The sequence below is a fragment of the Anoplopoma fimbria genome, chromosome 9, assembly GCF_027596085.1.
Source record: "Anoplopoma fimbria isolate UVic2021 breed Golden Eagle Sablefish chromosome 9, Afim_UVic_2022, whole genome shotgun sequence".
Classification (NCBI taxonomy): domain Eukaryota; kingdom Metazoa; phylum Chordata; class Actinopteri; order Perciformes; family Anoplopomatidae; genus Anoplopoma; species Anoplopoma fimbria.
The window spans coordinates 4,642,982-4,656,389 of record NC_072457.1 but is presented as its reverse complement, the minus strand read 5'-3'; the positions used below and the strand labels follow the sequence as shown (position 1 = coordinate 4,656,389).

The following is a 13,408-nucleotide window of genomic DNA, read 5'->3' as shown; positions in this document are numbered from 1 at the left end:
CGGGTTTGCGCAGTAGACGTATTGCGCAGCTTCTTAGATCTTGCCTGGACACCGAACTCCGCTCAGATTTTGTTCAATTAAAGATGTTTCTGTTGTATTTGCGTGTAACTTAAGCTTATAAAATTAATTTAAAGTGGGTTTATGAATGATTAGATATCACTCTTTAATTCGGCATACATATAAAGTACATTGCACGACTTTATTACGACAATTTAAACGTTTTAACTTGAGAGTTTATTGAAATAGACCTCGGTTGAGCACGAAAATGGTTGAAATCTTGATAAATATAAACACGAAATTTATAATACGTGAATGCCGAATGAAAGAGTGATATTTTGTCGATTCATAACCGTCTGGAGATGTTATTTCGTTAACAACGAGAACATTTAAAATTCTAAAGTTTCAGTATTGGGGGAAAAAAAAACCTTTGTACGCATGCGCAAAGTGCACAGTGACGTCATCGCTACGTCTGTGTGTAAACAGCCGTCGAGACATTTAAACAGTCAGCTGTCACGGAGCGACCACACTGCCGGTAAGAAAACACTCATTTAAGACGAGACTGCATCATTATGTGCTTAAATATCCGGCAGGATATTTTGCATTTACGTAGTCCCGGCAAAATAAATGTATTTAGCATGAAAAAAACTGCAACAATCGGAAGGTTTCTCAGTGAGTCCCTGTTAGCTTCGTCAGCTAGCCACACTTCAGCTAGCCTGGGCGGAGATCACGTGACTCAAGAGTCGAAGCTGATTGGATTACAATGAGGTTCTGTTATCCTTCAACTTTGGACCCATATTTTGGATATAAAGTAACTTCATACATGATAACCTGATTATTTTTTATGATTTTTTTTTATTATTATTATTATCACACCATATACAAAAAGTAAACATTCAGCTGTGATTGTTTACTTTTGGCATGAGACTATTTTGAGCATATTCTGGCTTTAACTCTCTATTTTGTCTGGAAGGTAGAATCTCTAAAAGGAGACATTATTGTGGATTATATAGAGTTCTCTGAGTGAAAGCACACAGAATCTCGTCATAAATAAGGGGTGAGACATTTAAAGTTGTATTTAAAGGCACACATTTGACAATCCATCCATCCATTTTCCATAACCTGCTTATCCAGTTAAGGGTCGCAGGGGTGCTGGAGCCGATCTCAGCTGTCAATGGGTGAAGGCAGGGTACACCCTGGACAGGTCTCCAGTCTGTCGCAGGGCTGACATATAGAGACAAACAACCACTCACACTCACATCCACACCTACGGGCAATTTAGAGTCTTCAATGCACCTAAGCTGAATGTCTTTGGACTGTGGGAGGAAGCCGGAGAACCCGGAGAGAACCCACGCTGACACGGGGAGAGCCCGGGAATTGAACCCCGTCCCCTCTTGCTGTGAGGCGACAGTGCTAACCACTACACCACCGTGCAGCCCACATTTGACAATGATCTGTAAATTAAAATAGTTCTTTCTTATTTTATTGTATCTTTATTGTATATTCAAACATCATGTACGATGTACATGATGTTTGAATTCATATAAGTGATATTGATAACGTGTAAGAGGAAAATGTGTTTACATACATTCTGGTGCTGCAGAAAGAAATGGGTTCGATCCCTGTCACAACCCATTTAGACACAGGATTAGTCATTGATACCTGAAAATATTTATTTATGAATATATATTTATAGTACGTTACTTGTGTGACTGTCTAACTAATTAGTGAGGGTCAATGTCTGTATTTTTACTAACTAAGGAAGGCTTTTGACAAGTAATATGCTTGTGTAACCGAGCAAAAGTACAGAATTTACTTGTGAATTAATCTTTGCAACTGAGAGGAGAACTGTGATTTTGCTACTATTGCAGCATTTTGTTTAAAGAAGAAAATATAAAATGCACACTGCAGAAAAATCAAATCAAAAACATTTCCATATTCATGAAAATGCAAGCTTGGCTGCTCAACGAAATACAAAATCGTATACAATATTCTCCAAAACAAAAACAATTGAATTGGATTGTCATCCTTTGTTACATCTTCTCTACTAAATTAATCCTGAAAAAACGATGAAGCTTCAAATGTAATCAGTGACATCAGAATCTAACCTTAAATCCCTCTGTTTTTCCAGTCTGTCTCAAACTGTTGGACTCTTGAGCTACTATGCAGCATGTCTCCAGGAGGACCTCGCCCGTGTTTCACGTCTCTAAAAGAAGACCCTCCCTGATACCCACCGGCGACACCCCCGCCCCCAAAAACTTTGCCGAGACGCTGCCGACAGAAATGAGCGAGCAGATCTTTGGCGAGCTGGACGCCGGGAGTCTGTGCAGCGCCTCCCGGACCTGCAAGTTGTGGCACCACATCATCGAGGAGAGCGACCAGGTGTGGAGGAGACAGTGTGTGCTGGTCGGCGCCGTCTGTCAGAGGGAGGTGGACAGCGACCGGAGAGACGGCCTGTCCTGGAAGGTGGGTCAACTTTTAAGAAACGAAACCCCACAGGAACAAAGAAAAAGCTTGGACTAACCTGAGTAGCTGCTAGTCCAAACATTGTTTGTGATACATTCACCAGCTTTTAGTGCCATCTCCCACCTCCAAAGTTTTAATAATATCTCAATGCCCAAAATGATAATAACACATCATACCTCAGATTACCAAATCTGGATGTGAAGACTCTGCAGTTGTCAACATGCATACTAAGCAATAAACTCAGACTTAACAAAAGATTGAAAGTGACCCCATAAATAAAATACCACAACCCTCCTGAGCATTTAGCTTATAAATGTAATAGGATGAATTTGAAGTAATGGTAAAGTCGTCCGACCACTCAAAGCACTTTACACTACAATTCAACATTCTCCCAATCACACACATTCCTATGCTAATGTCAGAGGCTGCCATATAAACTGTCTCCTGCTCATCAGGTTCTAATCCAATCATTTCAACACTCACACAAGGGGAGCAATTTGGGGTTCAGTATCTCTTGTTCATGGGCACTTAAACACGAGGACTGGAGGAAACAGGGATCGAACTGCGAATCTTTCAATTAGATGCAGATCGAGTAAATGAAGGAAAATTGGTAGCAGAGAGTTATGAAACCAACAAACACTTTTCCTATTTTTAATCTAGATCAAATAGTCGGACCGTTGGAGTTTTGACAAACCTGATTGCCGTGAATAACTGAAATCGTGTGACAGTTAGCCGCTAAGCTAGCGTTAGTAAAGATGTTAACGGTTTCAGCTATAGGCTGCTAATTTAATGTGTATTTTTACATTATGAATGCCACCTGTTCATGAGCAGGTGTGAAATATGATCATTTGCCTGCTCTGCTTTGTTTCTGGGAAGGTTTCATTCTAAAAAAAATGACACCAAAAGTAATTAGAAGAACTTTAGTTATGAGTTTCAGGTTAGACCCAGCTCAGGCCTTGAAAAGACTTTAGAGGTCAAAAGGGCAAGTGGAAAACGTCAGAGTAGGCTGTAGGCTTTCATTGATGGAGAAGTTATAATCACCAATTCTGATGCTTCATACCGGCCCGTCTCCTCTCTGCAGGTCACTCTGGTGAAGAACTACACTCGCAGCCGTTTGAAGAGAGACTGGCTGAGAGGTCGCTACAGCCACGTGAGGTCAGCGGAGGAGCTGATTGGCAGGAAGATGGTGCCGCTGGACGCCGAGACCTGGGGAGAGATCCTGCAGGCCGAGCTGGACAGATGAACACCGGCCCATTTAGGGGTTCATTCAAAGCACATATGGCACTTCTAAGTGCCTGATTTTTTTTTTTTTTTTACTCTAATATATTTTATATTTACGAATATACACAAACAATTGTACATAATTTTTTTAAATATTTTTTTAAGAAAAAAAGGATCATGGAGAAATTGAAAATGAAACATTGACATTTGGAAAATATTTGTTACAAATAAACTGTTTCATTTCTTTGAAAAAATGGCTGAGATGCAATAAATCACATTGTCATGAAGCGGGTAATGCAGTTTTTGTTGTCTGAGAAGTTAATTCAGCTCTTACTAGCATGTTTTATGCTGTATTCAGTGGAGGTCGGGTATTGTGCAGTTACATTGTCCTAACTGTGTCGACCCAGGAAGCTTATTAATCACAACCTACATGATGTGTCTTTACACTGGAGGACACTCCACAACAACAACACAATTATCAAACAATACCTGCTTAGTATTTGAAAATTTTTTTGAAAGCAATCTGTAACAACAAACAAACTCATGTTTCAGCTTCTCAAATGAATTGTTGAACAGAAACAATATTTACATAATTAATTTTGTTTCAGGTCATTTTTAGCAATATTGGGGTTTCAGATTGATAAAGAAAAACATTTAGGACGGAAGGAAGGAAACTAACATTTGAGGAAGGAAGGAAGGAAACTAAAGAAATAGAGTCATTTTTTAAAGCAATACCTTTCATATTAAGGAAAAATTAAAATGGCCATTTTCTCAGTCTATGATAAGACTTTGGAAAAACTATCTCATTATCATTCAAATATTAAATACTGGAAAAAGATTAATCAATAATTTAAGTGACAAAAAGTTAATTGGCAACTCTTTTGATCATCAATCATTCAAATTTTGTCATTTTTAAATCAAAGTGAAGAGACAAAATTCAGGCAACTATTTTTCTCAAATTTGAATATTTATCATTTGAATATTTAATAATTTATAGAACGAATGCCTTTCATATTAAGGAAATTAAAATGGCCATTTTCTTCAGTCTATGATATGACTTTGGGTTGATAAAGAAAAACATTTAGGAAGGACAGGAAGAAACTAAAGAATCATTATTTGAATAGAAAATTTTCCAAAAACTATACAGTTGTGAAAGAAATGTGTGGAGCCATCATTGCTATCTCATTATCATTCAAATATTAAATACTGGAAAAAGATTAATCAATAATTTAAGTGACAAAAAGTTAATTGGCAACTATTTTGATCATCAATCAGAGATTTTTTGGGTCATTTTTTTAAAGCAATGCCAAACAAACTCTCAGCTTCTCAAATTTGAATATTTGTCACAATAAATTATAGAACGAATGCCTTTCATATTAAGGAAATTAAAATGGCCATTTTCTTCAGTCTATGATAAGACTTTGGGTTGCTATCTCATTATCATTCAAATATTAAATACTGGAAAAAAAAGATGAATCAATAATTTAAGTTTCAAAAAGTTAATTGGCAACTATTTTGATCATCAATCTTTTAAAGCAATGCCAAACAAACTCTCAGCTTCTCAAATTTGAATATTTATCATAATAATTTATAGAATTAATGCCTTTCATATTAAGGAAATTAAAATGGCCATTTTCTCAGTCTATGATAAGACTTTGGGCCCCACACTTTTATTTTGAAAGACGTAACCGGAATCCCCGCACTGCCCCGCTGGTCTCTGGTCCCTCCTCAGCATCACCGCATCCTCCTCCTCCTCCTCCTCCTCCTCCTCCTAAAGCCGGGATAATGGACGACGTGCCTCCGATCATCAACATCTCCATCTCGTTGAGGATCCAGCCCAACGAGGGGCCCGTGTTCTTCAAGGTGGACGGAACCAGGTTCGGCCAGACCAGAACCATCAAGCTGCTGACGGGCTCCAAGTACAAGATCGAGGTGGTGCTGAAGCCTGGAAACGTCGAGGCAATGTAAGAAGAAATGCAATCATTAAATTATCATTATTAAATTGCATTATAGGGTCATATATCTGCAGCAGGAGGTCATGTTATTTAATTAAAATAATACATTAAAAAAAAAGTCACACCTCTAGGATGAGAATAAATTGCATTATAGGGTCATATGTCTGCAGCAGGAGGTCATGTTATTTAATTAAAATAATACATTAAAAAAAGTCACACTTCTAGGATGAGAATAAATTGCATTGTTGCATTAAATGACATTTATTAATACTGAATAACACAGTGTTATTTAGTGCATGTGTTGCGTGGGTCTGTGGCCTTCCTCGAGCAGGCCTGCAGCATCAGATACCCGCCTGAATAAATCATCATGAGGATTGTGTGTGTGTGTGTGTGTGTGTGTGTGTGTGTGTGTGTGTGTGTGGTGTGTGTTTTGTTGTTGGTGGAGACAGGAAGCGTCCTCTCTCTCTGCTGATGCACAAACAGACACACACAGCTCGTGTCGGCTGTTCTGTTGTTGGGTTGTAGGAGGTGTGGAGCAGGGCGAGGTCCACAACAACAGCAGAGGGAGGTGCAAGAGTTAATAAGTAGAATGATAAATATACATTAAATGGTATGGGAAAAGAGTCACACTGATAAATCATGTATCTGCATATTCTAGGAGTTTTTTATGATGGTATTATGATATTTTGTATTCATCCTATAGCTGGTAACAGCCCAGATGAGGTAAATTATACATATATATATATATATTTCTTACAGTATCTAAAGAGCTCAAGTGCTATAAAACAAGTACAATCTGTATGCGGTACCAGCTTTGCCCAGTTGGTAATCCAGTTTTCTCCATTAAGTAATTACTCACAGCCTTCATTGTGTGGTTTATTAGGTACATTATACTTCCTGGTTCATGGTTACGTGGATAACATACCAACTGATTTCATTGGAAACTACAAAGCATTCATTTTTGAAGGTATATCTACGAACGCTGTGTGAGAACAGCTTGAATATTGAATATTGACTATATGTTTTCTTAAGTTCATCACTTGAAAATAAGAAATGTTGTGTTTTCATTATCTTTGAGTGAGCCTTTTATTGGAGAAGTTTGCTTTCAGGGCTTTCTTCCAGAAAGGGTTCATTTTTACCTTTGCCTTTACGGTAGCCCAGATCGGACAAACCAAACACTGTTCACCTACACGCTTGGCACACGGGAGAAGTTTCAGTTGGTTGCAATTCAGGCAGCAACGTTCAGTTCTGCAGGGTGAAGCCAAAGCAGAAGTTTCTTAAAACTTGCATTCTCTCTCCTGACCAGCAGGGGGCGACTCGGTTGCAAAAAAAGTCAGATTGTATAGAAGTCTATGAGAAAATGACTCTACTTCTCTCTTGATTTATTCCCTCAGTAAACATTGTAAACATGAGTTTATGGTCTCAATCTCTAGTTTCAAGTCTTCTTCAATACAGCATGATGTTCATTTAGTAAATTATGCTCCATTTAGAGTCAAATAGACTATAAAACAGGGTATGATTTAGGGCGGGGCTTACTGTAATTGACAGGTTGCTACCAGAGTTGTATACGGCGTCTCTACATCACTCCTCTGTATTCCAAATATGGTCACTTCCGTTCACTGGTTGCAAAAAACCCAACATGGTGACAGCCGTAATCCAAGATGGCGACGGTGAAATCACTGAACTCAAGGCTTCAAAACGGTAGTCCGCAAAACAAATGGGTGACGTCACGATGACTACGTCCACTTCTTATATACAGTCTATGGTTGCAATCTGAATACCTCACCTCAGATCCAACACACTGCTCCTTTAAAAGCCCTTAATATCAAACTACCTCCTCCTCGTTCTCTTCCTCACAGCAACATGAACATCGGAGGCATCGTCTTCCCTCTGGAGCAGCAGTCCAGGGACGAGGAGTCGGTGGTTTATCACGCGCAGTACGACACCGAGGGCGTCCCGCACACCAAGAGCGGAGACCGGCAACCCGTCCAAGTCGGTATGGAGGTAAGACCACTGAGACCACTGAGACCACTGAGACCTTTTTTTAATCAGTTTCAGATGGCTGCAGATTAAAGAGCAGAATTGAAGATTTTTTGCTTTAGTGTTGATGACGACGATGTTTCTTCCTGTCCAGTTTAAAAAAGCAGGGACGTTCGAGACCGTCTGGCAGGCGAAGTACTACAACTACTACAAGAGGGAGCACTGCCAGTTCGGCAACAAGTTCAGCACCATCGAGTACGAATGCAAGCCCAACGAGACGCGGACCCTCATGTGGATCAACAAGGAGACCTTCAACTGAGCCAGATCGCCCCTCCGCTGTCACACACACACACACACACACACACACACACACACACACACACACACACACACACACACACACACACACACACACACACACACACACACACACACCAAATACCGAGCAGAGGACATCAGCTGCACCAGGACTTTTGAACATCAGCATCCCAGTAAAAGGACAGCCTTCTCTTAAAGGCGTGCGTCAAGTAAGCAAGGGTCAGGTATTTGTGTTTTATCAAAAAGAGGAGAGAATATAGCTGTTTGCTATGCTGGTCTTTAACAGAGGTTTTTGGTTTTAATGCTGCTCTCAGCAGTGGTGCTTTTTTGGCAGCTTCACACGCCAGCACAATGGAGTAGTTCAGATAATATTCAGATATCCTAGACAATGATGTACTTTAACTGCAATCAGCGCGCTCATGTTTTGCCAGCTAGGCCGATTTATGGTGTTTTTATATCAAAGAGATAGACGGACAGAACATGGGAAAAGATCTGAGGCTTAAAAAGTGTAGTTTTCTCTAAAGGGAGCGCTCATGTATCTGTTTTTGTTTTTAAGTTTCAAACCGTCGCTCACCGTGTGGGTGGACTTCCTCTAGAGACGCTCCACGTTGTGTAAAGCAGGAGTGTTCAGGGGTTAAAGGAACAGTCAGACATTTTTTGAGATGCACTTTTTATGTCACATGAGAAGATTAATATACATTTCATATCAGTGCTGTCCAGAGATGTGTCCAGGATGTATTTAGCCTTGTAAATTGTTAAAATATGGACTTACCAGTTCAAATATAATGCAGCATTAGGCCTGAGTTTTATCCATTTATCTACCAAAACCTACTTCCTACACATACTTTGTTGCTCTTTATAGTACCACTACTACTAAGCTATTGCTTTTACTATCCTGCTACTTCTAAATCTTAAAGCATTACGGCTAGCTAGCTAATTAAATAGCCAAATAGCTGCCACATAACCCTTCTCACTGGTGGTAATCTACCTTTAAAAGCATGTGACGTGACTTGGCGTACATTTAAAAAGAAGAGGAGACATTCTGACTTTTCCCTTTTAGTTTGGGTCTATCAAATAGATTTAAAAAATACACTTTCCAACTAATGCAAAGCTGTCAGATTTTGCTAACTAACATGCTAGTTAGCATCTTGTAGTCAGCATGTTTTTTTTATTTTTTATGAACGTGTTCAATAAACATGATGCAGCATGTCAGTTTTTTTGGACTGTGTATTTTGTTTACTTTTGTTGGCGCTAGGCTAGCAGTTACCTCCACTGCTTTCATTCTTTGTGCTAAGCTAGGCTAAACACAGGACTTATCTTTATGGACGCACAGAAATTCACATCGATCTTCTCGTCTTACTCTGGTGAAGAGAATAAACAAGTGTTATCCCCCAAAATGTTCAGACTGTTCCTTTAAAGTAGAGTGAAAAGAAGCCTTTAAATTGTGAGCAATAGATAGTTAAATGTTGTGAGGGGACAAGCGCAGCATCTAGCATGGTGTTAGCTGAAGACCAGGATGGAAAACACCTATGGGTGCTAGAAGCATTTCATCTTATTTATAAAAACTGTGTGGATTTGTCTGTGAGAGAGAAGAGACGACGTGTGAAAAGAGTGTATTGTGATAGGTTCACCTATTCTTTTGTTATGTATTGTGTTATTTACTGGAAAAAAATCCACCCAATACGCAGACGATATGAGTCTGTCGGCATAAAATCTTTAAACCATCCAAAACAAACTAATAAAAAATCCACCAGAAATAAAAAAAAACCTCTATGAGACAATATCATATCTAACAGTGTGAGTAGATGATGGAGGAATCTTCCTTTAAAGGAAAATGCTGATGTTACTGTTAAAATTCAACAAATCCCATGAAAATACCAAAACCAACAAGGTCCGTCTAACGACTTTCTGACTTCCTGTCTGTGTCTCTCAGCTCCACGCCGATTGGTTTCTATGAAGACGTGAATCTTTGAAAACACAAATATATAGATGTATGTTAAGACAGGGATATATTATCCCTAAAGTTATTATCAAACACACAGGAGGAAATAGAGCATTCGTTGGGGACTATTTACTGCGGCGGATTAATCCCCATTTGGTGCTCTAGTGAGTATTTGTGGCAGAAGGACTGAGTGTGTGTGCGACTGAGTCAAAATAAACTACAGTGTGTGTGTTCATGGTGATGAAGGAACAATTGAGCTCTATGGCACAGAGGAAGAAGATATATCAGGCTTTGATACACACACAATAGTTGTTAGTAGATATATTCACTGTTGGTTTTGGTCTTTTCACTGAATTTATTGACGTCCTTCTGCTGAAAAGGGGAAGATTTCTTCTGTCTTTTATTTTGAGACAGGCTGCAAGTGCTTCACTTTTTTGTTTAATCTTTGCCGCCACAATTACTACGACTACTTTTTTTCCCCTCGGTTTTCTCTTCAAGTGCATGGCTGGATTCATTTTGCCAAATATGTTTCTGTTTGTTTGTTTTTTGTTAAAATATCTCAATGCATAAAGTCTGCTGTTTTGTTATGTGTTGAACTAAGGAGTATAAAGTGTATTTGCCAATAAAACTGTATACTGAACCAATATTATTTTATAGTAACAGTTGCAGTCATTTTAAGTGGTGGAGGAAGTGTTCAGACCCTTTAGTAAAGCTACTAATACCACACAGTAAAAGTGCTCTGTTACAAGAAATGCCTGGCATTGAAACTGCTTCTTAAGTAAAAGTACGCAACTAAAATCAATAAAATGTACTTAAAGTCTTAAAAGCAGTAAAATGTCTCTTATCGCCGTTATACTATTAACTATTATATCATTACATTATTATCACTCGTGCATTTATATAAAATTGAAGTGGAGCTCATTTTACATAATTAACTACTGATTAAAATCATTTTGGATTAATCTACATTAATCAATTGATTGTTAGGTTTATAAAAATAATGAAAACAGTGAGAAATGCCGTCACATTTACCCAGAATCCAAAGTGACACCTTCCAAATGCTTGTTTTTGTCAAGCAGTCCAAAGCTCAACATTGTTACTGACACATTACAATTATTACCATTATTAAAAGGAAAAGCAATAACTATTCACATTTGCGAAGCTGGAACTGTGAAATGTTTTTACATAAAAAATTACTTAGACCGTAGAAAAATTTTCCATTTTCTTTTTCTGTCAGTAGATTAATTGATTAATCAAATAATCATTGCAGCTGTTATTGTATTTTTTGGTGGGTAGCTAGATTTATAACAACACATATTTTAAAAACTCTTCATATTTTGGAGGTTGAAAATATAATAAGTAAAGTCTTTAGTTGTCAAATAAATGCAGTGCATTTAAAATAACAATATATCCTTCTAAAATGTAGTGCAGTAGAAGTGGCATGCCATGTAAATACTCAAGTAAAGATCAAGTACTTCAAATTTGTACTTAAGTAAAGTATCTGAGTAAATGGACATTAAAGCCACTGCATTTTTTTTGTGTGTATAGCTTTAAAACATTACATGTAAGAGAGACCTGTCACTCTCCTATATCTGTCCGTTGCAACAACAAAAATGACCTTACATATAAACATGTTACATGCAAAACATTAAGCACAGAAAACATAATGTAATTGAAATATAAGAAACAGATTCTTGTGCTTCACATCCCAAATGTAGTGCACACTGTTGCTGGGCTGAAGGCCTACCACTTTAAGTGCACTCTGTTATGCTTGTTTAAAAAAAGAGGTGAGCTATAGCACTTATTTAAGAAGAAAAGAGGACTGTGTTATAATGAAAACATGATGATTGTCATTTGTTTTATTAGGATATCAGTGATGTTTCTCCTCAGCAACGATGCTTCAGAGATTGAGAGAAAAATACTGTCTATGCCTGTATACCATTTTTTCCCCCAAAGATTGTGTGTGTTTAAGATGATGACTCACTCCTTGTCAAAAGAAAAAAACTTAATTTTGCAATGAGGAAGTACTTTCTTTCCTGAGAAAATAATGTTATGGTTCCCCCCAAATGTAAAAGTATTTCGTTAAGAACATCCTGCATTCTAAAAATGAACAAAAATATAATGTTGTATTGTAAATATAAACTCAGACTTGGAATTAGCATATACATTTATGGATCAGGTGTCAAGTGTTTTGCTATTATATGTGAAGTTTCTGGATTAGTATTTCTGCTGCATTAATGTTAATGTTGCATTTTACTTGCAATACAATAGTTATAATAGTTTCTGTCTGTATATATAATATTTCAGTTACTGTGGATTCTTTACTGTATTTTACTGTTTTGTTTATTGCTCATTTGCTTATTTATAATACTTATTTTTGATCTTGTTTTTACTACTATGTCTCTTGTTTGCACTATAACCTATGCTGCTGTAATCCTGTAAATTTCCCCGCTGCGGGACTAATAAAGGATTATCTTATTTTATATACTGTACATTTTTATTTTATTTGTATTGTATAATATGTTTTATCTATTATCTGCTGCAACACCCGAATCAATAAAGGAATATAATAATAATGACACAGATGAGGCTTTTTGAGGCTTTTTTTGTTATTCGGTATCTGATATTTCGAAATGACCTCTTACTTATTCAAAATACTTGTTTGTTTGTTTTTTACTATGTCTCTTGTTTGCACTATATCTATGCTGCTGTAATCCTGTAAATGTCCCCGCTGTGGGACTAATAAAGGGTTATTTTATCTTATCTTATATAATTGTATCTTATCTTATCTTATACTTAACATTTATGGATCAGGAATAAAAAAAAATATATACTATTATATGTGACGTTTCTGGATTAGTATTACTGCTGAATTAATGTTAATGTTGCATTTTACTTCTGTAGCTTCTTACTTATTTAAAATACTTTTTTTTTTTACAGATGAGGCTACTTGCTGAGTAAATGTTTTTTTGTGACTAATATCGGATTATATTTTATTTTATTCTTTACTGTCGAAATGATTTGTTATCTATACTTGTTTAAAATACTTGTTTGTCTTTTCTACTATAATCTCTTGTTTGATTACTTATTTTATCTTATCTTATATTGTAAATATAAACTCAGACTTGGTATTAGCAGATACTTTAATTATTTTATTTTATCTTATCTCATCTCATTTTATCTTATCTTATTTTATCTTATCTTATATTGTAAATACAAACTCAGACTTGGTATTAGCATATACTTTACATTATTTTATCTTATCTTATCTCATTTTATCTTAACTTATCTCATTTTATCTCATCTTATACTTAACATTTATGAATCAGGAATAAAAAAAACCAAATATACTATTATATGTGACGTTTTTCATCTCATTTTATCTTATCTTATCTTATCTAATTTTATCTTATCTTATTTTAATCTAATTTTATTTATGAATTTAGGAATAAAAACAAAAACAAATATACTATTATATGTGACGTTTATCTCATCTCATTTTTATCTTATTTATCATCTAATTTTATCT

General features: G+C 36.7%; 2 protein-coding genes across 2 annotated transcripts; both read left to right on the top strand.

Moving 5' to 3' along the window:
- The first annotated feature begins 445 nt into the window (after positions 1–445).
- On the top strand, positions 446–3,955 carry LOC129096312 (F-box only protein 48). Its single transcript, XM_054605068.1, has 3 exons — positions 446–532; positions 2,129–2,463; positions 3,545–3,955. The coding sequence occupies exons 2-3, from the start codon at positions 2,161–2,163 to the stop codon at positions 3,704–3,706; spliced, it is 465 nt and encodes a 154-aa protein (XP_054461043.1). The 5' UTR covers positions 446–532; positions 2,129–2,160; the 3' UTR covers positions 3,707–3,955.
- A 1,514-nt stretch (positions 3,956–5,469) lies between these two features.
- Positions 5,470–7,938, top strand: cnrip1a (cannabinoid receptor interacting protein 1a). The gene is made up of 3 exons (XM_054605217.1): positions 5,470–5,648; positions 7,499–7,643; positions 7,774–7,938. The coding sequence occupies exons 1-3, from the start codon at positions 5,470–5,472 to the stop codon at positions 7,936–7,938; spliced, it is 489 nt and encodes a 162-aa protein (XP_054461192.1).
- Positions 7,939–13,408: the final 5,470 nt, after the last annotated feature.

Bases quoted from the DNA above. Each gene is read 5' to 3' on its own strand.
- cnrip1a (XM_054605217.1), top strand. From the start codon at position 5,470: ATGGACGACGTGCCTCCGATCATCAACATCTCCATCTCGTTGAGGATC. The intron at 5,649-7,498 runs GTAAGAAGAAAT...TCTTCCTCACAG, and splicing joins CCTGGAAACGTCGAGGCAAT to CAACATGAACATCGGAGGCA. The intron at 7,644-7,773 runs GTAAGACCACTG...CTTCCTGTCCAG, and splicing joins CCGTCCAAGTCGGTATGGAG to TTTAAAAAAGCAGGGACGTT.
- LOC129096312 (XM_054605068.1), top strand. From the start codon at position 2,161: ATGCAGCATGTCTCCAGGAGGACCTCGCCCGTGTTTCACGTCTCTAAA. The intron at 2,464-3,544 runs GTGGGTCAACTT...TCCTCTCTGCAG, and splicing joins GAGACGGCCTGTCCTGGAAG to GTCACTCTGGTGAAGAACTA.